This window comes from Mesocricetus auratus, unplaced genomic scaffold, assembly GCF_017639785.1.
Source record: "Mesocricetus auratus isolate SY011 unplaced genomic scaffold, BCM_Maur_2.0 Super-Scaffold_4256, whole genome shotgun sequence".
Classification (NCBI taxonomy): domain Eukaryota; kingdom Metazoa; phylum Chordata; class Mammalia; order Rodentia; family Cricetidae; genus Mesocricetus; species Mesocricetus auratus.
This window is the reverse complement of record NW_024429182.1, coordinates 72,736,853-72,764,797: the sequence shown is the minus strand read 5'-3', so window position 1 is coordinate 72,764,797 and position 27,945 is coordinate 72,736,853. Positions and strand designations below refer to the sequence as shown.

The window sequence follows — 27,945 nt, the reverse complement described above, 5'->3', positions numbered from 1 at the left end:
CATGAAATATTGAACCATAGTAGCAGCACCCTCCAGTTCTAAGCACATTAAACCAGACATCACTTTCCAGCTTCCCTTTCTACTTTGCTGCACCATCTGTCCTGAGGGCCATCTGCTCTGCTTGGAATGTCAACCTTCCACTCACCCAATATGTACCTGTAGGTTCTGGGGGCTTTTCCTGCCCCCCTCACCAATGTTCTCTACCACTAAGCTCTCTCCCCATCTCCAGCGCTGGGTGTGGTGGTGCAGGCCTTTAGTCATAGCGCTTGGGAGGCAGGGGCAGGGAGATCTCGTTTGAGGCCAGCCTGGTCTACAGAGCAGAATTCTAAGACAGCCTACAGAGGACCTGGGTTTGGTTCCTAGCATCTACATGGCAGATACATACAGGTGAACAAATTCTAGTACAGGTGACTGAATTGCCTTTTTTTTTTTTCCGAGACATGGTTTCTCTGTGGCTTTGGAGGCTGTCCTGGAACTAGCTATTGTAGACCAGGCTGGCCTCGAACTCAGAGATCTGCCTGCCTCTGCCTTCCAAGTGCTGGGATTAAAGGCGTGTGCCACCAACGCCTGATTTGCTTTAAAAAGCAAAACTACACACAGGTTAAGTTAGTTTAAAATTTTATTTTTTTTATTTTTTTTAAAATTTTTTATGTAATAAAAAGTAAAAGTCCTTGAGGCATCTGTCTGTCGGTCTTTCACACAGGACACTCAAGTTAATGGGGAAGAACAGGGGGCCCAAGTCTGAGGTTATAAATAATAGAAAATAAAAGATCTTCCGTCTCCAGCGGGGGGAAGGGGGGACAGATGAGAGGATGGGAGGACAAGACTGGGTGGGACCCAGCAAGGGCAGAGCAGGAACCTCCCCCACCCCTGCTGGACCCCAGCCCTGCCCACTTCAAGGACCCCTCCCATTCAAGGTGCTTGGCAGGAATTCCCCAGCTCCCCAAGGGAAAGGGGTGGGGGCGGGGCTAGGACTGGTCCGAGCTGCTGGGGGGAAGAGACATAGATCACTCTTCCCTCCACTCATGGAGGTCTCAGGTCGCGGCCAGGACAATCTTCAGTTCCCCGGGGGGTGGAAGGGGAGCTGCTGGGAGGGATGAGATTGAACTGGTTGGAGGGGAAAGAGAGAGAGCAGGAGCATTAGAACCCGAGCAGCTGTCCCTCTGTCAATGCGTCCAGGGGGTGTGGGGTGTGGGGAGGAGCGGCCTCCTCCAGGAGTCTCAGGGGGCTTCAGAAGCACAGGTCAATCGCTGTTTCCCAGTAGGCCAGAGAGCCCTTACTCAGTTGCCCAGCTCAGCCCCCCACGCCCCAGTCTGGCCCTGTCTGCTGCGCTGACCTTACCTCGGCTAAGTCAGGAGACAGTCGGGGTCACTGAGAGCTGGGGAGGCAGTGGGGAGGGGGGCTGCTGGATCACAACTGAGCGAGGACGGAGGGAAGCAAAGGACAGAGCCAGGAGCAAGCCCCTGGCGGCGGCGACTGTGGCTTCTGCCCACCCTACATACTTCACAGACAGGTGTGGGTCGGCAGGCGCCCTCTGGGACAGCCCTGCCTCCAAGACCCCTCAATCCCCACCCAGAACCCGTGCATCCTGCCCCACCTGCAGCCCCTCAGCTCTTCCATGCCAAATGCCCCCAGCTAACGAGAACTCACGAATCCTGTCATCGGCTCCTCCTGGAAATCCAGGCGCCTGGCCAGGCTGCTCACCTTGGGGGTGTCCGATGTAGGGGTAGGGTGAGGGTGTGGAAGCTGAGAGTGCAGGCACCCCACTCGGGGGCACCGCGCCTTGGGGAGGCCCCCCATGGCCCTGGGGGGGATGCAGCAGCATCACCTGGGGCGGGTGAGGTGCCCCAGGGTGTGGGGGCGGGGCTGCTGTGACTCCTGTTTGAACATGAGCCTGTAGAGAGAATTAGCTTCAATGTCCAGTGGGACAAGACACTTTTAGATCCTTATCAAAGTAGCATAGCAAAGCGCTACAAGCACTAAAACGGGACTGCCCTTACAGTGCACCCTCTGACAAAGATAGAGGAACAGGGCTCCTACCTGGGTGACATGGGCCATGTTGGTGAAGCCGTGGGGCAGCTGCTGGTGGGGATGGATGGCATACACAGCAGCTGGCTGGGGAAAGCTGCTCTGAGGGGACTGGGCAGAAGGTCCCGGTGGTAGAGAAGGCGGCGTGCCTGTTAGGGCCCCTGGATGGTACAGATTCTGCTGTGGCTGTCCACTGCCCAGGTGTGGGGCCTGCCCCGCCTGGTGCTGCCAGAATAGATTGAAATGTGAGTGCCACCATTATTCTGCTAGGCAGGAAAACCACCTGCTCAGGAATGACCCAACTCTACCCAGTCCTCTTCCAGCCACCCATTCCTCGTCCAACCACTCAGACCCCCTCTTCCCACATTACAGGTACCTGAACAGGACTAGGGGCCGCATGCTGGGATTGTGGCTGACTCCCAGTAGGTGTGGTGGCTGGCTGCGGCTGGTGGCCATGGAGCTGTGTAGCATGGTGTGGATAGGACTGGTGAACTGTGGCTGCAGCAGGAAGGAAGGAGACCTCGTACTGAGCACACCAAATGGAGAGGCACACAGCCCAGTGAAGGAGTGAGCCCCACAACTCACCATAGAGGGCTTGGGGGGTAGGCTGCTCTGCAGAGGGGTACTGAGGAGTGGAGGATGACACAATGGCCTGGGGGTGGCTTCCCGATGTCAACATTCGTGGGTTACTTTGAAGCATAGGGGCAAACACCGGCTGGTAAAAGAAACGAAGCTGTAAGCAGAAGTGCGTGGATAGGAATGTCCTGTCAGGTTCTATGTGCATAGCCCTCAACAGTCATCTTACTTCAAAAGGTCCTAACCACCTTAATTCAGAGGAAAAACTACAAGCAAAGGTTCAATGCCTTGTTACAGTCTGGACACTGCCAAAACCCACAGCTGGCCACCACTCAGAACAACCCTGCTCCCTCAGAGGTTGGATCTCAGAGGTGGACTCTATATACCTGTGAAGGGTAGTGTGCCATGGGCTGCATCATGGCAGGCTGGCCTGGGAACTGCTGTGGGTTGTAGGGGATGTAGGAAGAATAAGGTGTGGCAGCTACCAGGGGTGGGCCAGCAGCAGCAGCAGCAGCCTGCATCATTGGAGGGGCTGAGGCTGGCTGGTGTTGGTCTGAGCGCTGCGGGGGAAGTGAGCCTGCAGGTGGAGGGTAAACAGTGCAAAGGTCAAGCTTCACGTGCCAGGAGCCACCAGGCAGTCCCAACCTTCCTTCCCAACAACCCTGCTCACCTTTTGCACCCCGGTACTTGCCCTGCTGCCCAGGCACCGAATTGGATACGGGATATGGATACATCTGAGGCGCCTAAGGATAAGAACTGGGGCTCAACAGGTTGCTCATCAACGATGGAACAAGACTGAGCTGGACTCAGTACTTTCCTAGGCTCACCTAGTCGCTCGCCTACCTGCACAGCTGGTCCCATGTGAATCTGAGGTATATATGAGATGTACTGGGGACTGTAGAGCCCACTCTGGCCTGTCAGCACCGGTATGGAAGGTGTTGAGTGAGTACGGGGCCCTGGTGAAGTTGGAGTACTGGTAGATTTGTTCTGTAAAAGAGGAGAGAGCACTTTTTTTTTCTGTAATGCCATTCCAACCTTTTAATATTAACAGCTAGCATCTATGGAAGGTGGTGTACCAAATATATCCTATACTTTTCCTCACAGACTCCTCACACAGATTCTAGATATGCCAAATAGTAAGAACCAAAGCAACCTGTGAGAATCAATCAGCAGCCCTCATCAATTGACCCTGGAGATGCCAATGTTTTCCAAAACCAGTCTAATTGCTACTGTCAAGACAGCCATCCTGACAGTGATGTGCTGCTCTCCTATGCAGCTCTACTGTCCCCTCAAGGAAACCCAAGTCTACATATAACAGTCCCAGCTCACCACAGACAGCAGAGGCTTTGTTGGATTGAATTCCTTGGCATTGGGGTTCAAAGTCGACTTCTTTACTTGTCTGTCAGAGAAAAGAAAGCCAGCACTTGAGCCATGCCCCTTACCAGCTGATGAGCAAAGGTCCTCACCACTCACCAACACTTACTCAGGAACAGGGCCATCCTCTTTGTCATCCCCCTTGATGAGGCCCACTGGGGGACTGCCAGTTTGGCTGGGGCAAGATGGTGGGAGCTGCTCTGGCCCCTCAGTGGCCCCTACTGCTGCCAGGGGTGCTTTGTCTTCCTTATCCAATATGGATTCTGTCTTTGAGGAGACTGGGGATCCCATGGGATCTGAAGTCAATAGGCCATCCACCTCCTTCTCCTTTCCTTTGGCCTCTTCTTTTAAGATCCGGGAAGGAAAAGGATCCAGGCCGGTCTCAGGGGAACTACTAGGCTGAAGCTGGAAGGAGAAATAATCAATGACTATACTGTCCACTCCTGACCCCAGGTTTTGCCTCCTCTATTCATTCTTGCTGGATCTCATCTTTTCCCATCCATTTGGCCTTTGCATCCACATACCCATACCCTGCGTATATCCTAGCTCCTCTGTAAGCTTTACTCACCTTAAATTGGGCTCCAAACTTCCTCAGTTCTTCCAACTGAAATCGTTTTTGCTCATTCTGAAGGCCAGGAACTATGAGAAAACAATCAAGTATATACTTTTTTTCCTGAAAGATTACAAAGGGTTAGTAGCCCAGGACGAGAAACTGAGATGGGCACTGCTTTTGAATCCCAACAAATTTTCAAAGGCAAACACTACCCTAAGTAAATGGGACCACACAGTAAAATCACCCTCACCTTTCCCAGCTATTCGGGCCAGCTCTTGGGCCTCCAAAGTCCTACCAGGCTCCTTGGTCGGGAGTTCTTTTACTGAGGAAAGAGAGATGCCTTAAGATCCTTCACTCCAGTTACACCACACAGCTCTCAAGCATCTATCCAGTTCTTACCATCTGTGGGGGCCAGGGAGATTTTGGGAGATGCTGGGGAAATAGAGCCTGCTCCAGGATCCACAACTGATGATGTCGCAGGGATAGAGGCAGAGGACACTACTGCTGAACCAATGGGCGGCTCAGGACAGGAAGCTGAGACTGGGGCGGGGGCAGCAGATTTAGGAGACCGTGGAGGGTACATCCGGCCCACTGGAAGAAAAGGGAAAGCTATACAATGGTTACTGCTGGCCAGGAAGTAACACATATAGGGGGAAAACCCAAAGAAGTTTACAAGCTTTTACACTCAGGGCCACAATTTTCTGTGCAAGCCCAGAGCAAGTGAATAACATAAAAGCAGGACAATGGTCTCATCAGGTATCACAAAAGACTGGAAATGCTGCAGCTTCTCCTGCTCTAAATGTCATCAACAAAACTGAAGTCTCAACAAAACACCTAACGAGCTACAACCAACCCATTGAGTGACAGGTTAGAACTGAGGAAAACCAAGTTCCTTCCTAAAAAGATTAAATCGAAGACTCTCCCCCACACCAAGCACCTACTAATTGCCCCTCAGCATTTCAACTACTCAATTCATTACCTCTATAACCCCAGTGCACACAAACCTCTACCCATGCCTGCAGCCATCCCCACTGAAGCTCTCTACCTGCAGGTGTTGGAGGAACAGAAGCTTCTCCAGAAGGCCTATTGTTGGGCGAAGATAAAGTCTTGGCACCTCTCAGAGGCCGCTGTGCCTTGGGGGACATGCGGGAAGGGCCTGTGTATTTTAATGTAAAGAAAAGAAACAGCTGTTCATTACATGAACACTGACGCACCATCCTGCCAACCTTAACATTTTATTAATCACCCTTCCCACCTTCTTTCCATTTCTTCCACCACATCATAACCTACCTCCATTGATACCACGTGCCTCAGCTCCAGGGCCAGGGCTGCTGTTGTCAAGATGATGAGGGCCACGAGGTGGCAAAGAGCTAAGACCAGGCCGCCCTCCTCGAGAGCCGCTGCATCGAACTCCTCCCCGGGGACCTTCCCGAACTCGTTGAGGCAGAGGGATATACTTCCCCTCCCTGGGGAAAGACTCAAGTAAGAGGAGGCCCCCAACCCCATCCACTTTAACAGCATGGAACTTTCTAAAATAATCCCACACCTGACCATAGCTTTCACTGTCACACTGGATCTGTTACAGTCCAGTGTAGCTATGAATTTATGACATTTCTCGACCCAGACCCAGTCCAAAAGCTTCACAATTTTACCACACTTCACATATCAGAAAGGCCAAGGAAGACCTTTTATTTCATTTTTGTTGCAGAATACACACAAATACATTAACAAAAAAAAAAAAAACCTACATATCGCCTCACCCCCAGTTTTTTTTTTTTTTTGGTTGTGTTTTTCAAAACAGGGTTTCTATGGGTAGCCCTGGCTATGCTAGTACTCATTCTGTAGACCAGGCTGGCCACAAACTCACTGAGATCACCGGCTTCTGCCTCCCAAGTGCTGGGATTAAAAGTGTGCACCCACTATCTCGTGGCCCAAAATCACTTTTAAAACTCGTCAACTCTTGCTGCATGCAAATTACCAATTTTCTAGGCTTCAGTATAAACCTCAAAACTAGGAACCACTAACTTATACTTAGTAAGGTGGTGAAGTTTACTAACGACGTACAAAAGCTCTCCTGGTCACCCCCATAGTTACCTGGACACCAAGCTGGGGCTCTCCCGCCCAGACACCTGCCGCTGAACTGCACTGTGCTTCTCCTCCTCTGTTCGCCCATCATCGTTTTCCATAGCAATCCGGAGGCGGTACTGGGGACTTGACTCAATCTCTCGAGCCAACTGAGCTGCACGTAGCTCCCGCTGCCGAAACTCTTCTGAGTTGTCCTTTTCTAAGGGAACCCTGAAAATATACCCAAAAAGATCATTGTCCCAGTGCAAGAAAACAATGAAAAGACAACTCTTCTGTAACTCTATGACCAGTTCAAGTTCATGCATTCAATCTATTACTTTAGGTTTTTTTTTCTTCTTGTAGTGCTGAGGGCAGAATGCAGCAGGGCCTTGCTCCACTAGTGAACTTAAGTCACAATTCAGCCAGCGTATAGATACTCAAAAGGCAGCTACCAAGTCCTATGCAAAGCACCATGATACATTCTGAATCCTGATACTTTGGGGGCTCACATTAGGTTAGGCAGGCTGGCTGGCCAACAAGCAAGCCCCCTGCCCCATTCCATTATTCCGAGCAGTAGGATTACAAGATTTACCACCACACTGGCTTTTTTAAAGGGCTGCTGGGGACAGAACTCAGGTCTTTATGCTTGTATAGCACATACTTTACAACTGAGTTACATTCCTAGATTAAGAGAAACAGTTCAGCAAGCAAACCATGATAGAGGACTACTTATAAACCCTGGAAAATTCATACCATATAAAAACTTTTATTCAGAGGTCTGTCTTACTGAACAGGAAGTCCCGAACCCCACCCACCCAACACCACCACCCTCCAAGTTTCAAAACACTTACGTGGGGCTGGGCGGTGGTGGCGCACGCCTTTAATCCCAGCACTTGGGAGGCAGAGGCAGGCGGATCTCTGTGAGTTCGAGGCCAGGTTGGACCAACAGCCTCCAAAACAATACAGAGAAACCCTGTCTCGTTAAAAAAAACAAAAAAAAAAAACCTTACGTGTAAGAAGATAGACTGCTGTCATAAGTGGTCTTCACTCCATAGTTCTCCTCATTAAATTTGAACATCTCGTTGGGATCCCATCCATTGGACTAGAGAACAGGAAGAACGTTTAAAAACTGACATGCCATTTCTGTCTACCAAATTAAAAAAAAAAAAAAAACTCCTGTACAAATTGAATGAACCAACATGCATTCATTAACAAAATTTTATTTTTTAAAAGGTTTACGTTTTGCCTGTGTTTAGAGTCAGAGCCCCTGGAACTGGAGGTACAGATGGGTGTGAGTCACCATGTGGGTGCTGGGAATTGAACATGGGTCCTCTGGAAGAACACCCAATAGTTTATCCACTGAGCTATCTCTCCAGTCCAACAAAATTTGTTTTTGAGAAAAGGTCTCCTATGACCCAATTGCAAGGGGCTAAGGAGTGCTTGGTCCTCTTGCTTTTATACTCTAAACTCTGGAATCGGAATTGCTGTCATGGCTCTCTATGAATAAAGAAACTTGCAAAGCAGGCATATAGAAGTGTGAGGACAACCTGCAGGATCTGTTCCTTTTTACCACTTGCCTTAGTGGCAAACACCTTTACCCGCTGAGCCACCTTGCCAGCCTCATTTAAAACCTTACTCAAGTAGTTGTTTTTGTGAATAAATATGTAGCCACACAGCAGTCACCTTATGCATCATTCCACTACCTGGCTATAACTTTTACAACAATGAAAAATCAATGCCATGAAGTTGTCAATGCTGAGGATAAGAAAACTGACCCTTGCCGGGTGGTGGTGGCACACGCCTTTAATCCCAGCACTCGGGAGGCAGAGGCAGGTGGATCTCTGTGAGTTTGAGGCTGGGCTGGACCGACAGCCTCCAAAACAATACAGAGAAACCCTGTCTGGTAAAACAAACAAAAACAAAAAACAAAACAAAACAAAAAAAAAACTGACCCTTTTCCCATCTTCCTTTCCAAGAACCAAGAACAGACTTCAAAACAAGATGAACCCCCACAAAAAACAATGAACCTTTATCTACATCAAGAACACACTTTTGGGGGTGAAGAGATGGTTCTGCTATTACTAGCACTGACTACTCTTCTAGAGGACCCAGGTTCAATTCCCAGCATCCAGAGGCCCTTAGCTGTCCAGTTCCAGCACATCCTCACCCAGACATACATGTAGGCAAAACACCAACATAAAAGGAAAAAATATTTAAAAAGGAATAGATGAACCCACATTGAGCCTGTCCTCTTCTTAGGAAAGGAGAACATACCATATCAGATTCCAGATCGTAGTCATCACTGTTGCTGTCACCGCCCTCCCAGCGCTGGAGAACCTTCTCTTTGTGTTCTCCGTTCACCTTAGAGTTCATGGCGATGGCTGAGTCAGTGAACTTATCTGTGTGGCAGAGGTGAAAAGCAAAAATCAGGGGATGCGCCATCTCACTTCTCACCGTCACTTCCTGACTCAGTGTAGTTTTACATAACACCACATTTAGATTTTGTGTTTGTGTTGGCAACAGGCAGGACTATTAAAACACAGATCTACCTAGATGAGGTGTCAAATGCCAGTACTCCAGCACTCAGGGGGCAGAGACAATGTGATGTGTAATAGTTCAAGGAGGCCAGCGAGGGCTACATAGAAAGACCCTACCACAAAAATACAAAACACACCCAAACCAGAGATCTAATAATTCAAGAGCAAAAGTTGATAATTAAACAAGAGAAACAGGAATAACGACAACACCAGTCATCATTCACTGGACTCTACTAGTAGACATTTAGAGTTTCAAGAAGGAACACTCAATCACCTCTACCCAGAGAGGTGCTAGAAGACAATGAAGGCAGCATGTTCAACCGTGGACTTGTTTCTACTCCGTGGGCTTGACACAACAGCCTAGCACAATACCTTTAGTAGCGTAATTGAAGTCAACATTTCGGAAATGGACCAGAAGAACGTCGCTTGGTTTAAACACCATGGTGTCCACAATGTCTTCCCGCCGGGGCCCACCTGCCGGCTCCGATGCTTTGCGGTGCACTGCGTCTACTGCCAGTTCAAACTACAAAACCCAATCCCGACACCCAGGGTCAGTATAAGAGAGGGAAAAGTAACTGTCTCATCTTTCAACACCAAATTCTCACGCTACGCTGCCTTTGACACTGGCCAGCCATCTTAGCATACGCTTCAAAACTGTCTGGTGTCAACCAACACATATCCTCAATTTCATTCTGCTACTCAGCTTCAGAAATAAGCTAATTTGAGTGCACTTACCTTTGAGCTCAGAGTCTTAAAAATGCCCTCGTAAGTGGTGCCATTTTTCACCTTTACATCACAAGTAGAACCCTAGGAGGAGAGAAAATTAAGTCACTGCAGGAAACTGAAAGGGCATGCTCCTCAAACACTCTTAATGCTCTCACTTACCACCACAGCAGTCAGGAAATGCAACATCCTGGAATTATTGTAGACACCTTCAAACACCTGTCACATAAAGGGAACACAAAGGTAATACTGTGCTTCTTCCCAGACCGGCCCATTTATTTTAATTAGAATGTCTCTACATGAGGAAAACAAAACACTCACAGGTGACTGTGGGGGTCCCTTCCCGGTGCTCTGTCCCCTGTAAGAGAAGAAATAGACCAGTTTTACAGTGAACCTTAGAATAAGGTACTATGTCCAACTGCTGATTTAGGCTACCAACTGATTAACTAGCAAAAAATTTTCAAGCTCTCACATTAAAAAAGAAAGTAGGCATTAACTGCCAAAACATTTTCTCCAAATGCCAGATTAAAAAAAAAAAACAACAAAAATTCATTAAACAATGGCTGTCAAACGCTCTGAACGGCCAATGCAATGCAACCTTCTGACTTTCTCCAAGGGGCCAGCACTTCATGCTTCCAGTAAACCACTGCCATAATATTAAAAAAAAAACCAACAGCCCAATACAGTTGAGAAGGTGAAAGCACGGGCATCCCATATGCAGCACCGCTTAGCTCAAAGGAAAGGAAAAAAAAAAAGCATTTTCAGAATCTTTAGATTACCAATCCCAGAATGGGTATACTCTCCAAACCCCACCCTTTCGCCCTCATCACTCATTCAGTCTGTTACCCACTCTGAAGGGATACTCAATCGCCAGGTTACAGTGCTATTCGACGGCTGATGTAACTGGCGGTTGAGGAGGGCTAGGAGGGGGCCGTTGGCGGGGCTGGGGGACCGCGCAGCCGCAAAAGCCATCCACCGGGATGCCTCGCCCGGTCTGCGCCTGCGCACTAAAGCACCCTCTCCCACAGCCCTCTCCCACCCCCTCCCGAACAGAAGTCACTGCGCCTGCGTCTAGCCCCACTCTCCATCGCGTTGACACACCGAAAAATGCGAGCACCCACTCCTCACTCACCAATACCAGGCACCCCTAAACCCTCCATGCAAGCCCTCCCTCCCCTGCCTCAGCTTTACGTGTTATCAAGGCAAGCCAATGCCCGGGTCATAAGACAGCATCCGCGCGCACGTACGAGAAGGGCGCGCGCGCGCAGCAGCTTCCCAGCCTGCAGTCTTCCCAGTAGCCGCTGCTTCCGCGCCCCCGCCCACCCGGTTCCCTTCCTACTGGCTACACCGGGCAGAGGAGGGAGCAGTCCGCTCCCAAGTCCCTCCCTCCCCATTGGTCAAACTGTGGGCCGCGCGCCCCCCCTCTATTGGCTACAGCCGGGGACCCCTTCTTGCAGCTTACTCCCCATTGGCTGGAACCGGGGACCGCGAGATCCTTCGTGGTAATGGAGCTGGGGACCCCATCGCCTCCTCAACCCCCCCAACACCCTTTTCCGACGGAGCTGGCGGGACGCGCCCCGCCTCCCCTCAGGGCCCAGACCCCAAGCGGCGAGTAGGCCCAGACAGCCGAGCACCGCCCCTAGGCTCCTGGAGACCGCCCGGAGACGGTTCTCTCCGACCTGTTGGCATGAGGGTCTACCCCCACCTTCATGGGGCTCGGGGCCCCAAGTGCCCCTCAACGGCGCCGAAAGCGGGCGCGCCTCCGCCGGGCTCTCCCCCGCCAGGAAGTCCCGTCCTCACCTGACGCTGCCGATTGCCACTGCCCCCGGCCGCTCTTGATGCTGCGGTGGCGCCGCCAAGATGCTTTCGGCTCCGCGGCGAAGCCCGCTCCCGGCAGCGGCTGCAGGCCCCAGGCAGGGAGAGACGGCCGCAGGAGGTCCCGCGGGAGCCGTGGTGGCGGGCAGCGGCCCCGGGAGGCCGCCGTTAGGAGGACTGGTCCCGCCGGGAGGCCTACGGGCCACGGCCTGTTGCGTGGGGGGCGGCTGCTGGGGCTGGGAGGTCTGTTGTGGCGGCTGAGGCTTCAACATGATGGCAGCGTCCGGAAGAGAAATAAGAGGGGAGGGAAAGAGGGCCCGGGGCTGGGCCCCCTCTGGAGAGCGCGGGAAGCGAGAGAGATCGCGAAGCAGGGGACCCGCCGTTGGCGGGCGGGGGGAGCCCCGCGATGTCAGGGGTGGATCGAGAAGACCGCGGCGCGAGGAAGCGCCGCGAGGCGGAAGGGGAGGGGGGATCTCGCGGGCCGGTGGAAAGCGAGAGGGCGCGAGCCGGCCTGGAGCGCGTGCGCGTCGCTGGGGGGAGGAGAGAGGGAGGAGCGCGGGCGGAAGCGCCGGCGGGGGAGGGGCGCGGGGGAGCGCCGGCAGGCGGCTGGTTCCGGAAAGGAGAGGAGGCTCGAGCCTGTGGATCTGGCGGGCCAAGCCCTTGCAGCGCAGAAGAAGCCGCGCAGGCGCTCAGCGCACCTCTAGGTCTCTAGGTCCCGAACCACCTTTAAGGCTGGCGGCAGCGGTTGCTTCACAACGAGCGTGGGCGGGGCCAAAGCGGCGAAAGGGAAGCGCCGGTCCGCCCGCCCCTCCCACGCCACCAGCGTAACGTCGGAAAGTCTCCGCGGTGGTGTGAGGTGTCACTTCGTAGCGTGAGGTTCTTCCGCCACTTGGGGCCCGGTGGGCGGAGTCTCAAATGCCAAAAAAAATCCCTAGGACAGGAAATATCTAGTACAGGTGACTTTAGGTAGGTGGGATTTCTTTAAAAAGTATTGATGAGCATTAAAATGATTTGCTTGAGCGCATTTGCGTTCTGACTAAAGTGCCCAATGCAAAATTAGATTTCAGTAATTGTTCTTTCCGGGATATGGAACCCCTGAATAGTAGCAATACAGGCCGAAGGAAGGCCAGACTTCATCAGACCAGCCTAGGTTACCTAGCAAGACACTGTCAAAAAACCGTGGTACAGTGCTTGCCTGTGAAAGAAGCTTTCATTCAAAATTAGGGCAGCAGTGGTAGCTCACAGGTTTAATCCCAGCATGAGGAAGGCAAGGCAGGAGGATCAGACGTTTGAAATCAGCCTGGATTACACAGATGAGGTGGAAAGGTATCCTGGAGCTCGGGAGCCAAGGACCACAGGTTTCAGTAAGCTTAGCTGCTTACAGCCTTGCCTCAGGGAAAGGCTTCCCCAGTGTATCCGCTCTGCTCTGGCAGGAGAGGGTCTTCCAGCTGGGGATGTTTGCCCAGTGTAGCAGTTTTGGTAGGCAGGAGGTTTCTCGGGGGAAGTTGCTACAGTTTAGCTCTGCTCCTGGAGAGTGGAGAGCGAAGTGTAACAACTCTGTTCTGCCAAGGGAAGGTCTCCCTGGCAGAAGTGCTCTGCCTAAGGTCCCCTCTGCTCCTCTGCTGCCTTAAAAGATCCTCACCAAAAGCTCATCAAAGAGGCTTATTGGGAGGGAAGAATCCAGGAGAGTGGCTAACCTCTGCTAGAGTGGCAGAGGACAGCCTGGTGCGAGAACAGCCACAGGGTTTTATATAGGGCTTCCAGGGTGGTGATTGGTCAGATCCTAATGCTGAGCTCAGATTGGCTAGAGCTCCTGCTCAAGGATTGGTTAGTTTTTCTGCACATGGTTAGGCTCAGATTTGGCTCTGGTTTCAGGGCCAAAGTGTGCTTCTTTGGCTCTGTTTAGGGTGTGGTCCCTTTTCCCTACATGACCTAGATGAGAACTTGTTAAAAAATAAAATCCTGCCGGGCGTTGGTGGCGCACGCCTTTAATCCCAGCTCTAGGGAGGCAGAGGCAGGCGGATCTCTGTGAGTTCCTGATCTACCGAGTGAGTTCCAGGACAGCCTCCAAAACAATACAGAGAAACCCTGTCTCGAAAAACCAAAAAAAAAAAAAAAAAAAAAAAAAAAAGGCTGGACCACTCACCGCCCGGGACCTTTGCTCTGCTCTGTTGCTCTCCCTGCAGGGCATGTGAGAAGAGGTTTAGCTGAGTTTGCCACTCTGCTTGATTGCTGGGATTACTGAATCTCCAGGTGGGTGAATCAAGGGCAGTAAATGTCTGGTGGTGCCATTTTTGGTTGTTGCTAGTTTCACCCTGTAGCCCCAGCTGATCTTTTATGAGTATTTTCTCAGCATGTGTACATGTGTACTGCATACATGTGTGGTGCTTTCAGGAGAAAGTGTCAGATCCTCTGGGACTGTGGTTATAAGCCGTTGGGAGCTACCATGTAGGTGCTAGGAACAAACCTGTTTCCTATACAAGAGCATCAAGCACTCTCAACAGCTGAGCCATCTCTCTCTAATCTTTTTTTCAAGACTCTCAGAGATCTGCCTGCCTGTGTCTCCCAAGTGACGAGATTATGTGCTTTTAACCTGATACTCAGGAGGCAGATCTCTGAGAGTTCCAAGCCAACCAGGGATACATAGTGAGACCCTGTCTAAAAACAAGCCAGGCAGTGGTGGCACATGCATTTAACCCCAGGAGGCAGCAAAGGCAGGTGGATCTTTGTGAGTTTGAGCCCAGCCTGGTCTATAGAGTGAGTTGCAGGACAGCCTCCAAAGCTACAAAAGAAAAAAGAAGAGTAAACAAAATAACTAGAAATTTCCCAACTTGGAGGTTTTGTATGTCAAATAACACATGTCTGTAACCTACAGAGGGCGCCTCCTAGATTGCATGAGCCCCAGATTCTGTTGCTGTCTTTCATCAGGCAGAGTAGACTCTACAACCTTATACTGTTCTTAAGCATCTTTGCACTGGTACCAAGAGCTGTCTCAGCCTTCCCTGGAAAAACGTAGTAGTAGCCTGATTTGATCTTTGCCATCAGCTTGGTAGATATAAGCTCCCTTCCTTAGTTCGTCTCCACCTCCTTCCCAAAAGAAGGTTCTGACTCTTGTTCCTCTCCCAGTAGACACCCAAGCTCAGTCTCCATAGTTGCAACCCATGGGGCAAAGTGACAAAAGAAGCACAGGCTTCTTAATGTAACTTGTTATTCTAGGCTCCCTCCCTTTTCTGTACTTGTGGAAGGAGCTCACTGTGTGACCCAGGCCAGCCCTGAACTCTTTTTTTTGTTTGTTTGTTTGTTTTGTTTGTTTTTTGAGACAGCTAAATAGGCTTTGAGTACAATGAGCACGTTCCACAATAGCCTGCCCTCAGGGATTGTAAGGTATTCCAGTTTGGGGGGAAATATCAAAATCTAGACAAAAGTGATTGAAACTGCTGCTGACATAGGCAGGACCATTATTGGTCTTAATTTGTTTTGGGACCCCCATGTAAGCAAAAGCCTGTAAACAGTGGCTCTTAACATCTTTTACTTCTTCACCAGAGTGGGCAGAGGCGAATATCAGGTGGGAAAAAGCATCTACAGATACATGGACAAATTGTAATTTACCAAAGGATGGCACATGCGTTACATCTATTTGCCAAATGTGGGTTGGCAAAAGTCCTCAAGGATTAACCTTGTGAGGCACAGGAAGAAATTCTACACAAAGAGGGCAATCCTTAACTATCTGAAGAGCCTTTTCTTTGGTAATCCCAGTATGAAAGCATAAAGACCCTGCCCTGAGATGAAAGCGCTTATGTAGGGATTGTGCTTTAGTGAGCCCTTGTAAAACCACACCAATTTGAGCATACCTGTCAGCCATGCAATTTCCTTCGCTGAGGGGCCCTGGCAAAGGGGTGTGGGCCCTAGGATGTCCCACAAATATAGGTTCGCTCCATTGCCATAGCAGACCTTGTACCTGTAATAAACTTTCTTGTATCCTAGAGATAGGAACGACATAGGCAGCAGTCTCCAAGGGTTGGATAATATGAGCAACATATTGACTGTTGGTATAGACGTTTAATGCTTCCATGGGGAAGAGTTGTAGAGCCAAGGCCAGGGCTGAAAGTTCGACCATTTGGGCAGAAGTTGCAGGAATTCTGGATGTCTTAATGGGATAAGACACGACTACAGCTGTGCCTTTAGAGGAACCATCTGAAAACCACTTGCCCCATAGAAATAGGCTGAGAGACTACAATTTTTGGGAAAATCAAATGATGCATTCCTTTAAAAAGGAAACCAAATTGTTGGATGGGTAATTATTATCAAAATAACTCTGGGTAGCAGAGAGAAAAATGGCCCAGTCATGATTATTATTTTGCAGCCATTCTGTTAGTTGACAGGACAAAGGTGTAATAACCTGATCTGGCTCCTTACCAAAGTTTTGAAAGGCAATCTTTTGCGCTTTAAAGAGGAGTGCAACTATAGCTTGGGGGTAGGACACCACAGATTTAGAAGGGGAGGCTCAAGAGTGAACCGAAAAAATGAGACTCTTTTGCCAAAAAAAACTCCTGTAGGAGCATGAGCAGTCTGTACCTTCTCTGGTGTCACCCACAAGCCAGCCAATCCCCAGGTGGAGTCAACTCCAGCAAGTTGTTCTCTAATCTCTGAGTGAGCACCATGGCATTTGTGCCAGCAGGCATGTGCACGTGCACACACACACACACACACACACACACACACACACACACTAAAATGTAGTAATAGGCCGGGCGTTGGTGGCGCACGCCTGTAATCCCAGCATTCGGGAGGCAGAGGCAGGCAGATCTCTGTGAGTTCGAGGCCAGCCTGGTCTACAAAGTGAGTTCCAGGACAGCTTCCAAAGCCACAGAGAAACCCTGTCTCGAAAAACCAAAAAATAAAAAATAAAATGTAGTAATTTAGATATACAAAATTCAACGAGAGATGACTCTGCTCTTCCAGAAGACCTGGTTCAGGTCCTAGTACCCACATGACAGTTCATAACCATTTGAGACTCCAGTTCCAGGGGATCTGATGCCCCTTATGGCCTTTGAAGGCACGGATGTGTGCACATGGTACAGGCAAGCATGTAGGCAAAAACCATATCCATAGAGTAAATAAGTAAAAATAAAACTTATTTTTTTCTTTTTTTTTGAGACAGGGTCTTACTACATAGCTCTGGCTGTCCTGGAACTCACTCTATAGACAAGGCTGGCCTTGAACTCAAAGATCTGCCTGCCTCTATCTCCCCATTGCTAGGAGCTAGGATTAAAGGTGTGTGCCACTATACCTGGCATAATTTCTGTTTTTCTTTTTCCAAGACAGGGTTTCTCTGTATTGCTTTGGAACCTGTCCTAGAGCTCAGTATGTAGACCAGGATGGCTTCCAACTCACAGAGATCAGACTGCCTCTGCCTCCCGAGTGCTGTGTGCCACCAATGCCCAGCTCCTAATTTCTTTTTTTTTTTTTTTTTTTTTTTTTTTTTTTGGTTTTTTGAGACAGGGTTTCTCTGTATTGTTTTGGAGGCTGTCCTGGAACTTGCTCTGTAGACCAGGCTGGCCTCGAACTCACAGAGATCCGCCTGCCTCTGCCTCCCGAGGGCTGGGATTAAAGGCGTGTGCCACCAACGCCCGGCTCCTAATTTCTTAAAAAAAAAAAAAAAAGTAAGTGCCAGGAGGTGGTGGCACATACCTTTAATCCCAGCACTCGGGAGGCAGAGGCAGGCGGATCTCTGTGAGTTCTAGGCCGGGCTGGACCGACAGCCTCCAAAACAATAGAGAAACCTGTCTCGTAAAAACCAAAAAAAAAAAAAAAAAAAGTAGAAGTCTGTCCCAACCCGCAGGACGTCAACCTAGAGCAAGAGACATAAGGACCAGGGATGGGGACAAGAGACATGAAAGAAGGACCACAAGACAAGTATCTGATCAAGTGGCAATTTTTATTTTTCTCAGGGCTGTCAATATACTTGGTAGAGCAGGAAAATGGGAGGGGGTGAGGGGTTGCTTTGTGCACCAGGTGCGCACGTAGCAGGGTATTGTCTCAGCACATAGATCGGGATATTGGCAAGGTAAAAAGTTCAGGAGGGAGAGGAATGGGTGGGCTAATGGCCGTTGTCTAGGTGATGGTTAGGGTTGGCTGAGTTTGGACAAGCCTTCTGGGTCATGGTGTTTCTATGTTCCACCTTTGTGGTTCCTCTTCTGAGTACCCCCAGAAGGCTCCTTTGTTAGGGCTATAGGCCAATTATGTAAATCTTAGACTTTAGAAAGTACAGGTTTGGCTCCAAAGATCAAGGTACCTGAGGCGCTCCCAACAGAAGTCTGCAGCAGTGGGTGCTCATTAGAGTGTCCAGGATGGGCTGGGTGGTGGTGGTGCACATTTTTACTCCCAGCACTCAGGAGGCAGAGGCAGGTGGATCTCTGTGGGTTCAAGGCCAGTGTGGTCTACACAGCAAGTGCCAGGATAGGCTCCAAAGCTACACAGAGAAACCCTGTCTCAAAAAACAAAACAACAAACAAACCAGGGTGTCCAGGATGGCAGTCCCCTGGTACCTTGTCCCTCTGAGCACTTTGTGTCCATTGCCAGTCTCCTGTCTTCTGAGTGTGGGAGGGAAAAGTGTCATGTTCACTATGTTCCTTTTTAAAAGGGTCCTGCCTGCCCCGCCTCCTCTCTCTCTCTCTCTCTCTCTCTCTCTCTCTCTCTCTCTCTCTCTCTCTCTCTCTCTCCTCCCTCCCTCCCTCCCTCCCTCCCTCCCTCCCTCCCTCCCTCCCTCCCTCCCTCCCTCCCTCCCTCCCTCTCTCTCTCTCTCTCTCTCTCTCTCTCTCTCTCTCTCTCTCGTCTCCCCCTTTTCCCATTCCCCTTTCTCCTAATAAAAACCCTTCGTGTGAGCTCTGTCACATGGCATTCTTTCTCTGGTGCCGAGTTTTAAAATCACAACACTGAGAACTCTGCCATCAGTTCTGATTTGAAACTTCTCCACAGTGTGAGCATTCAGTCTTTCTGTGCCCAGCTTACAGTGGTCTTTATTTCATTTTCTCTCATTTCTTTCCCACTTTCTAGCAGTTCAGTTTTTTCGAGTGTGTGCATAAGTAAAGGAACACAGCACACGCGTGGAGATCAGAGAGTGCTTGGCTTCGGCCTTCGTCTTCCACCATGCTTGAGACAGGCTGTCTCGTTTGCCACCATGCACACAGGATACTGACCTGTGAGCTTCCAGAGGATTCTTCTGTCTCTTCTCCCATGTCCCTGGAGGAGCACTGGGCTTACAGACTCTCGATACCATATCCAGCTTCCACATGGGCTCCAGGGGTTCAAACTCAGGTCCTCCTGCTTGCACAGCAAGGACCCTTACCATTGAGCCATCTTCCCAGTTCTTTATCTTTTTTTTTTTTTTTTTTTTTTTTTTTTTTGGTTTTTCGAGGCAGGGTTTCTCTGTGACTTTGGAGCCTGTCCTGGAACTAGCTCTTGTAGACCAGACTTGCTTTGAATTCACAGATATCCACCTGCTGGAATTAAAGGCGTGCGGCATGCGCCACTAACGCCGGCCAGTTCTTTATCTTTTAACCTTTCTGTTTCAGAACTAGTTGTTAGTTTGAACAGTGATATAATGTTGAAAGTTATTCATTTGTTTGTTCACCAATGTTAACTAATATATCCAATGAGCTGCAGGAAGTACAGGGAGTCCTGAATAAATGTGTGCTGCTGATACTGATACAGACATGCCTATGTCAATGACCTCAGAGCCTTTCCCAGGAGAGAAATGGTAGAGCCTTCCTCTGGTCTATGTGTAGATATTGATAGTATGGACAGAAAATGTACACTGTAACTCTCTTCTCCAACAGATATGTACAGCCTGAAGACTGCTCCCTTACAGAACATGTTTGTAATATACAAACTAAGAACCCTGGAGTGTTGCAGTTTCTCCATCAGAGAACCCAGACCACCTGAGCCCAGCTTTCTGTACACTCCCATTTCTTCCTTTACTCATCCCCCAAGTCAGGTTAAGTCTCTGAGGCAATAAAGGTTTAAATACATTAGTTGTATTGATTAATTGAGACAATTGACATTTTCCATCATTGCCAAGTGATCCCACCTAAGAAGATAAAGTTGTCCTTCATGCAAATGTTTTTACTCTTTCCCTAAAGGAGGAATCTTATTCCCAAAGGTCAGTCCTAGTGCTCAATATCCAGCTACCTAAGTGTTGTGGAATAGTCTTTTTGTACACTGTGAAGACCTGTCTCTGCCAAGGCACCTTCTAATTGGCTTAATAAAGAGCTGAATGGCCAACAGGAACTCTGGGAAGGAATCAAAGAAGTGGGGATTTGCTGGGTAGACATTGTCACATCAAACCCATTAGATTCTGTGTGACAAATTCCACAGACTGAGGCAATAACTTCAAAAGAAGGGGGTTTCACGCTGGGCAGTGGTGGCGCACGCCTTTAATCCCAGCACTCGGGAGGCAGAGGCTGGTGGATCTCTGTGAGTTGGAGACCAAGCCTGATCTACAGAGCGAGTTCCAGGGCAGCCTCCAAAACAATACAGAGAAACCCTGTCTCAAAAAAAAAAGATAAAGAAATAAACAGGACACTCACTCTCCATTTGCCACCTGCCTGTTCCCCTTGAGCATTTGAGTTTATAACCTGCTTCTTTTAAAATTGAGACTTGGTGGCACACACCTTTAATCCCAGCACTCAGGAGGCAGAGACAGGCGGATCTCTGTGAGTTTGAGGCCAGCCTGGTCTTCAAAGAGAGTTGCAGGACAGCCTCCAAAATAATACAGAGAAACCCTGTCTGGAAAAAAAGAAAGAAAGAAAGAAAGAAAGAAAGAAAGAAAGAAAGAAAGAAAGAAAGAAAGGAAAGAGAAAAAAGAAAGAAAGCAAATATCTCGTGAGATGGGGTCACTAGCCATGACCTCATTTCCAGAAAAAAACAGCTCTTTCCAAATCTTTCACGTCATTCACATAAGTACAAAAAGTAAAAACTTTCCCAACAATAAAAGTTCATCGAGAGTGGACTTAAGTGTCTGGTAAAGAAAGCTTTTAATAAGAAAGACTTAAAATGGTTAAAATAGCTCAATATTTCAAAAACTCACAAGAATTAGGTTAAGAGATGTTAAACAATAACTTCATAAAAATATATTAATTTGACTTAAGAAACATGTGGTTAGACTTGGATGATTCTATGTTAACCAAGGACGATTCTATGCTTTGATTAACCCTGGATAATTCTGTTTTGGATTTCTGCATTACTGTGCCAAGTAACAAAAATGTCATATGTTTGGGTTTGCTTAACAACAACATCCCCTGAGAAAATATCTCTATAAAAAAGCCTTGTTTGAGAACTGCAAAATACACTCAGATTCAAACTGCCTCTGTTTGTTTCTGTTTGTCACCGCTGAATCCTTACCCACCTAGTCTTCGAGGACCCTCATCCCAGGTATCCCATACCTGACTGGGGTAGTCTGACAAGACATGAAATAGATGCACAGTGCTGAGTAACGGTAATGAGCCATGGGGCAGAATGTAGATTGATATAACAGGTTAATTTCAGTTTTAAGAGCTAGTTGGGAACAAGCCTAAGCTAAGGCCAAGCTTTCATATTTAAAAAGTCTCCATGTCACTGGGAGCTGGCAGTCCAAAGAAAGTCTGACTACACCTCAACACTACTTTGTAAAACTGACTTCCAGTAACTAGCAAAACAAAAGTGACAGAAAAGAAGACAATAATTTGAATATAGAAATAAACATAAATGTGTTAAGTAATCATGTCAAACTTTCACATTATACATATACTACAAAAGTATATATATATATTGCAAAAACATATGTAAATTGCAAAGCTGTATATACACTGCAAAAGTATATATACTGCAAGAGTATTTATATATATAAAATGCAACATATATATACACTGCAAAAGTATAAATATGTAAGCCGGGCGGTGGTGGCACACGCCTTTAATCCCAGCACTCGGGAGGCAGGGGCAGGCGGATCTCTGTGAGTTTGAGCCCAGTCTGGTCTACAAGAGCTAGTTCCAGGACAGTCTCCAAAGCCACAGAGAAACCCAGTCTCGAAAAACCAAACAAAAACAAAAACAAAAATGAAAAAGTATACATATATATACTGCAAAAGTATATATACATTGCAATAAATTACATATAATGCAAAAGTATATATACACTGAAAAAGTATATATACACCGCAAAAGTACATATATATACTGCAAAACAATATATATATATATATTGTAAAAGTACACACACATTTTAAAAAATGAGACACGGTCTCATTGTGTTGCTCTGGCTGTCCTTGAACTCACTATGTAGACCATACTGACCTTGAATTCCAAGATCCACCTGCCTATACCTCCCAGAGTGTTGGGGTTAAAGATGTGTACCACGATGCCCAGATAGGTTTTTCATACTTTGTATTTAATTTGTGTCCTAGTCACTATTCTTTTTTTTTTTTTTTTTTTTTTTTGGTTTTTTTGAGACAGGGTTTCTCTGTGGCTTTGGAGGCTGTCCTGGAACTAGCTCTTGTAGACCAGGCTGATCTCGAACTCACAGAGATCCGCCTGCCTCTGCCTCCGGAGTGCTGGGATTAAAGATGTGTGCCACTAACACCAGGGTCAGATACCACCTTTAATCTGTGGAGTATTCCTTTACATTGTGTGACTATATGTCACTGTGATTGGTTTAATAAAGAGGCTGACTGGCTAATATCTGGACAGGATAAGGTTAGGGGAAGAGTAAAACGGAAAATGCTGGGAAGAAGGGTGGAATCAGGAGTCTCAAGCAGATACAAAGAGAGGCAAGATGGGCACACCACACTGAAAAGGTACCAAGTCACATAGCAAAGCAAATGTAAGAAATATGGTTAATTTAAATGTAAGAGTTAGCTAGTAATAAGCCTGAGCTGTTGGCCGAGCACTTATAATTAATATTAAACCTCTGTGTGGCTACTTGAGAGCAACTTGCTGGACAGAAACTTCTGCCTACCCCAATCACATAGCAGCAACCCAACTTCATTCTATTCAAATGTCAGTGATTCCAGCCAATAAAGTAACTCTTTTCTCTGCAGTTCATTCAGTTCCAAATGTCTCACCTTCCAATACTGTGGAGCCACATCCTATCACCTGGAGGGAGAATTTCTCCCATGGGGGCTGACACTGACAAAGGAGCAGGGTGCAAAGTTGACAAAATGAGAAGCAAATACGTAGGCTGGGAGTAGAAGGGGGCCCCGGTTCCACCCTTGGTCCTGGCTTTCCCAGTTTGTTTGTTTGTTTTTGAGACGTGGTCTTGCTTTGTAGCCTTGGTTAGCCTGGACACCCGCTATGTAGACAGTGCTGGGCTTGAACTCACAAAGATCTGTCTGCCTCTGCCTTCTGAATGCTGAGATTAAAGGCATGCACCACCATGCCCTTTTAGGCCATTGAAAACATTTAAATTCACACACACACACACACACACACACACACACACACACGTGTGTGTGTGTGTGTGTGTGTGTGTGTGTGTGTGTGTGTGTGTGTGTGTACAGCCCTGTGGAGCCACTTAGTTCCACTTCTAGAGGTTCTGAGGATCAGACTCCCATCAGGCTTGCACAGTAAGTGTCTTTACATACTGAGCCATCTCACTGGCCTGGTGGTACTGTTATGGGAGTTTGTGGAACAAAGGTAGGGCCTAGCTGAAGGAAGTGGAGGCAGGCCTTGAGGTTTTATTTATATATTTATTTATTTATTTTTGGTTTTTTCGAGACAGGGTTTCTCTGTGGCTTTGGAGGCTGTCCTGGAACTCGCTCTGTAGACCAGGCTGGCCTCGAACTCACAGAGATCCGCCTGCCTCTGCTTCCCGGGTGCTGGGATTAAAGGCGTGCGCCACCAACGCCCAGCTAGTTATTTATTTTGAGATGGCTTACTGCGTAGCCCTAACTGGCCTGCAACTCATAGACCAGGCTGGCCTAAAACTCAGATCTGCCACCTTGGCCTCTGGGGTGCTTCAGTTAAAAAAAGCATGCACAACCACACCCAGCATCCTTGACGTTTTATAACGCAGCCCTACTTCCTGCCCTGAGTCTGCATCCTGACTTGGTATAACCACTTGCATATCCTCCTGCCACCATGGAACTGCCTGCATCCATGCCTTCCTGGTCATGATGGACTGGGTATCCTTCCAAGCCACAAGACAAATCTTTTCTCCTTTAGGTAGCTTTATCTGATATTTGGTGGCAGGAACAGGAAAAGCGACTAATACAGAAAACTGGTACATAGATGTAGGTTTATTTGTGATAAGTGTGACTGGCCCTGGATGTGTCCTTCTCTTTCTCCCTCATTTTCTTCTCTCCTTTTCTCTAGAGCCAAGGTTTCTCCTACTTATTCTCTGCCTACCAGCCCCACCTATCCCCTTCCTAGCTATTGATCATTCAGTTTTTTATTAGACCATGTGCCTTAGGCAGGCAAGACGAAACAAATGCAACACATCTTTACATAATTAAACAAATGCAGCACAAATATAACACATCTTTACATAGTTAAACAAATGCAGCATAAACAAACGAAACACACCTTTACACAGTTAAATATTCCACAGCATAAACAAATGTAACACGGTTAAAATAACATTCCACAATAGACTGCTGATGGAAATGTAGACACTAAAGACAGTTCTTACTAGATTTCAGATGAAGAATGTGAAGTTTACTGAAAAGTGAGTGTAGAGGCTATTTTCATTTGAATGTGTGAGTTACAGGAAGTTGTGAGCCGAGCTGTATGATGTGGTCCTGGAACCAAACTCAAGTCCTCTACAAAAGCAGCAAATGTTCTCAATCACTAAGTCATCTCTCCAGCCTCCGACAACTTTTTTACTTTCTTTTCTATCATCCTCCTCCTCCTCCACCTCATTATTATTAGTTTTGTTTTTTTGAGACAGGATTTCTTTGTGTATCCGTGGCTGTCCTAGAACTCACACTGTAGACCAGGTTGGCCTCAGACTCAGGGATCTGCCTGCGCCCCTGCCCCAGCTAGTGCTGTGATTAAAGGCCTGCACCTCTGCCGCTTGAGTACAGGGACTAAAGGTGGGTGCCACCAGCTGCTTCTCTTTCTCCTTTTCAAGACAGGGTTTATCTGTGTAACCCTGGCTCTTCTGGAACTCACTCCAGAGTAGACTGGCCTCAAATGCAGAGATTCATCTGCCTCTGCCTCTCAAGTGCTGTGATTAAATGCATTTGTCACTACACTTGGTATTGCTTTCTTCTTTAAGAAAGTATTTTTATTCTATTTTATGTGTATGGGTGTTTTGCCTGAATATACATCTGTGTACCATATGTGTACCTTCCCAAGGAGGCCAGAAGAGGTCATAAATTCCCTGGAACTGGTGTCATATGTGACTGTGTGTTGGGTAAAGCCTTCCCGCCAGCCTGGTTCCAGAGCAGCATCAGTCCCAAATGAACACACAGGATTATATATTAATTATGAAGCTGTTGGCCGTTTGCTTGATTTCTTACTGGCTGTCTGTGGCTTAAGTATTTACTCCATAATTGTTAATCTAAGTATTTCTCTTACCGGAGAAAGGTCCGGACCTTTTATTCCTATGGTGGCTACATGATATCTCCCTGTGTTTCTCCTTCCCAGAGTCCTCCTCGACTCCTAGTCCCACCTATCTTGCTTCCCTATTGGCCAACAGTGCTTTATTCAACAACAACAAAGGACAGATCTCAGAATGACATCTCCCGTCACAGAAAGGAGTACTTTGTATTGGTATGGTTTTTCAGCTGTGAGCCACCATGTGGGACATGGGAATCAAACCTGGTCCTTTGGACAAGAAGCCAATGCTCTTTAACTACAGAGCCATCTCTCTAGATCCTTAGTGTCTCTATTTTTATCCAATCCAGGACCCCACTTCTATGAACCCAACATAGACAGTGCCTCACAGACTTGCCTGGAGGTTTGTCTCAGGGTTGACTCGAAGTCCTGTCTAGTTTATGGTTGGTACTCACCACCACATGTCTTCAGGAATAGACAACAGCCTAATGCTGTGGTTTTACTTCTGTACATTTGAGGGCACTTAAAGATTTTTTTTGGAGACTGGGTTTCTCTGTGCAGCTTTGTAGACCAGGTTGGCCTCGAACTCACAGAGATCTGCCTGCCTCTGCCTCCCGAGTGCTGGGATTAAAGGCCTGTGCCACCACCGCCCTGCTAAAATTAACTTTTAAAAAAGATTTTATGTGTATGAGTGTTTTGCCTGCATGTATGTCTCTACACGGTGTGTATGCCTGGGTCCCGGAGAGGTCAGAAAAGGGTGTCAGATACTCTAGAACTGGAGTTACAGAACTGAGAACAGAACCCAGGTCCTCTGCAAAAGCAGTTAGTGCTCTAATTCAGTTGAGTCATCTCTCCAGTCCCTTAAACTAGCCTTTAAAAACAAAGTTAAAAGAAAATACAAGAAGACTAGACTGACTACATACCATGTGACAACTGTTGGCCAGGGTGCATAAGTTATTCATGTGCTAACAGCATGAATCTGCTTTAAATCCTAGGCATGAATTACGGGGCTTGGATGAAAGCAGCCGGCACCGGGAGAGGGGCTTTGGCGCCCCACCGAAGTGGAGCATTCAGAGGAGCGGGCGCGCCGGCAGGAGCCACGGTGCCAGGGAGCACCCGGAGAGCCACGATGCTAGTTGTGCCGGAGAGGCACAGTAGAGAGTCCAACCCAGGAAGCTGGTGCAGGCTGAGCAAGCTGCTGACAGAGGAGGACAATGCGACCGGAGATGCTGGAACTCAAGGCTGCCGGGAGTGGAGGTGGACGGAAGGTCCTTGCTATGGGCAACGCGTGTGCCGAAGACCACCGAGACTGGCCCTACGCTGTATGCCGGGACAAAACGAGACGGGGTTTCTCCATAGCTTTGGAGGCTGTCCTGGAACCACGAGGTGCAAGTGAAGAGCAAGAGGGACGAGGGTCCTCGAGCCGCAAGGCCAAAGATAACGCTGTGTGTCCTCCAATAGTGTGTGGTCTGGGCTGGTCCTGAACCGAGTCATGCGACCTAGTGCTGAGATTTTACGTGTTCGGGAGACTGGCAGGTGTCCTGGTAACGTGAAAGACTCATCAGACAGGACAAAGGCTATGTTGCTCATATGTATATGTGTTAGGAGAAGGAGGGGGAAGCCCCAAAGTGTAACCCTTTTCAGTAGTGTCGTATCCGAGTCACCACAACGTAATGTGAGGAGTGGGTGTGAACAAAGTCACCAAAACAGATAACCTAGGACTAAGGAATTTGCTGGAAGAGTCATTGAAACCATGCCGTGTGGGTAACAACATGGTACAGGCTCTGCAGAGAGTCCAGGCCTCATCACCAGAGGCAGAGAGCCTGTGTGGAGAAATGGAAGTCTTTTTTGGGGTGGGTGGGGTTGGAGGGGTTTGAGATAGGGTTTCTCTGTGGCTTTAGAAGCTGTCCTGTATCTTGCTCTTGTAGACCAGGCTGGTCTCGAACTCACAGAGATCTGCCTGCTTCTGCCTCCTGAGTGCCTGACAGAAATGGAAGTCTTGTATAGCTCCCTGGTGGTAAGTTTACAGTAAGCGCTGAGGCCAGGCTCTCTGATCGCCAGGTGGGATGCAGGTAAGAAGGCAGGGCACACAACATGGCACTTCTTTGGTGTAAACTCACTATCCAGATAGTGATCATGGCTAGGCAGGGAGTCACAATGTCTTAGACGTTTGTGGGTATCTGCCAGAGAGGGAGAGCCGCTACAAAGCTGCAGCTAGATTCTCATACAGGACACTAATCTGTCTACTTGTTGTGGTATGCCATGGGAGAGCCATTAGCAGTAAGAAAGTGTCTCTGTCTTAGCCAGCGTTCCATGGCTGTGAAGAGACACCGTGACTACTGCAACTCTTATAGAATAAAGCATGTGATGGGCTGGCTCACAGTTCAGAGGTTTAGTTCATTCTCGGCATTGCAGAAGGCACGGCGGCACATTGGCAGACATGGTGCTGGAGAAAGAGCTGAGAGTTATACATCCACATCTGCAGGCAGTGAGGAAAACAGCCACTGGGCCTGGCTTGGGCTTTTGAAACCCCAAAGCCCACCCCCAGGGACATACTTCCTCCAACAGGGCCACACCTCCTAATCCTTCTAAGTAGTGCAACTCCCTGATAACTAAGCAGTCAAATATATAATCGTATGGAGGCCATTCTTATTCAAACCATCACACTCTCCTTCCATGTGGCTGCTTGTGCATATAGAACCAGGAAGAGCGTCTAGAGTGTGTAACCTTAAGCAAAGCCTTT

The 27,945-nt window shown here is 48.3% G+C and overlaps 1 protein-coding gene and 2 long non-coding RNA genes across 25 annotated transcripts; 2 read left to right on the top strand and 1 right to left on the bottom strand.

The window, feature by feature from the left end:
* Positions 1 to 606: 606 nt before the first annotated feature.
* On the bottom strand, positions 607 to 12,164 carry Atxn2l (ataxin 2 like). Of its 23 annotated transcripts, none has more exons than XM_021229025.2 (24): positions 11,656 to 12,162; positions 10,177 to 10,213; positions 10,018 to 10,074; positions 9,868 to 9,939; positions 9,505 to 9,655; positions 8,870 to 8,994; positions 7,606 to 7,697; positions 6,626 to 6,826; positions 5,822 to 5,997; positions 5,577 to 5,687; positions 4,931 to 5,140; positions 4,782 to 4,853; positions 4,547 to 4,617; positions 4,088 to 4,383; positions 3,934 to 4,003; positions 3,448 to 3,591; positions 3,275 to 3,347; positions 2,991 to 3,181; positions 2,614 to 2,743; positions 2,405 to 2,526; positions 2,041 to 2,253; positions 1,651 to 1,894; positions 1,342 to 1,501; positions 607 to 1,107 (listed from the first exon to the last, which is right to left on the bottom strand). In XM_021229025.2, the coding sequence occupies exons 1-23, from the start codon at positions 11,940 to 11,942 to the stop codon at positions 1,347 to 1,349; spliced, it is 3,300 nt and encodes a 1,099-aa protein (XP_021084684.1). In that variant the 5' UTR covers positions 11,943 to 12,162; the 3' UTR covers positions 607 to 1,107; positions 1,342 to 1,346. The 23 variants fall into 23 exon arrangements, with proteins under 23 accessions (XP_021084684.1, XP_021084691.1, XP_040610403.1 ...); XM_021229032.2 differs by having other exon boundaries at positions 607 to 1,084; XM_040754469.1 differs by having other exon boundaries at positions 1,342 to 1,378; positions 11,656 to 12,161.
* On the top strand, positions 11,156 to 27,584 carry LOC121143220. Its single transcript, XR_005880407.1, has 2 exons — positions 11,156 to 11,357; positions 26,198 to 27,584. It is a non-coding gene; the product is annotated as an uncharacterized LOC121143220 (long non-coding RNA).
* On the top strand, positions 12,250 to 19,700 carry LOC121143217. The gene is made up of 3 exons (XR_005880406.1): positions 12,250 to 12,636; positions 13,857 to 13,923; positions 19,509 to 19,700. It is a non-coding gene; the product is annotated as an uncharacterized LOC121143217 (long non-coding RNA).
* Positions 27,585 to 27,945: the final 361 nt, after the last annotated feature.

What these genes read in the sequence shown, in the direction of transcription:
- Atxn2l (XM_021229022.2), bottom strand. Translation starts at nt 11,942, where the DNA reads ATGTTGAAGCCTCAGCCGCCACAACAGACCTCCCAGCCCCAGCAGCCG. An exon ending in ACGATCTGGAATCTGATATG is followed by an intron (nt 7,698 to 8,869) that starts GTATGTTCTCCT and finishes CCTGTTCTCTAG; the next exon opens with TCCAATGGATGGGATCCCAA. An exon ending in GAGGATGGCCCTGTTCCTGA is followed by an intron (nt 4,004 to 4,087) that starts GTAAGTGTTGGT and finishes TTTCTCTGACAG; the next exon opens with ACAAGTAAAGAAGTCGACTT.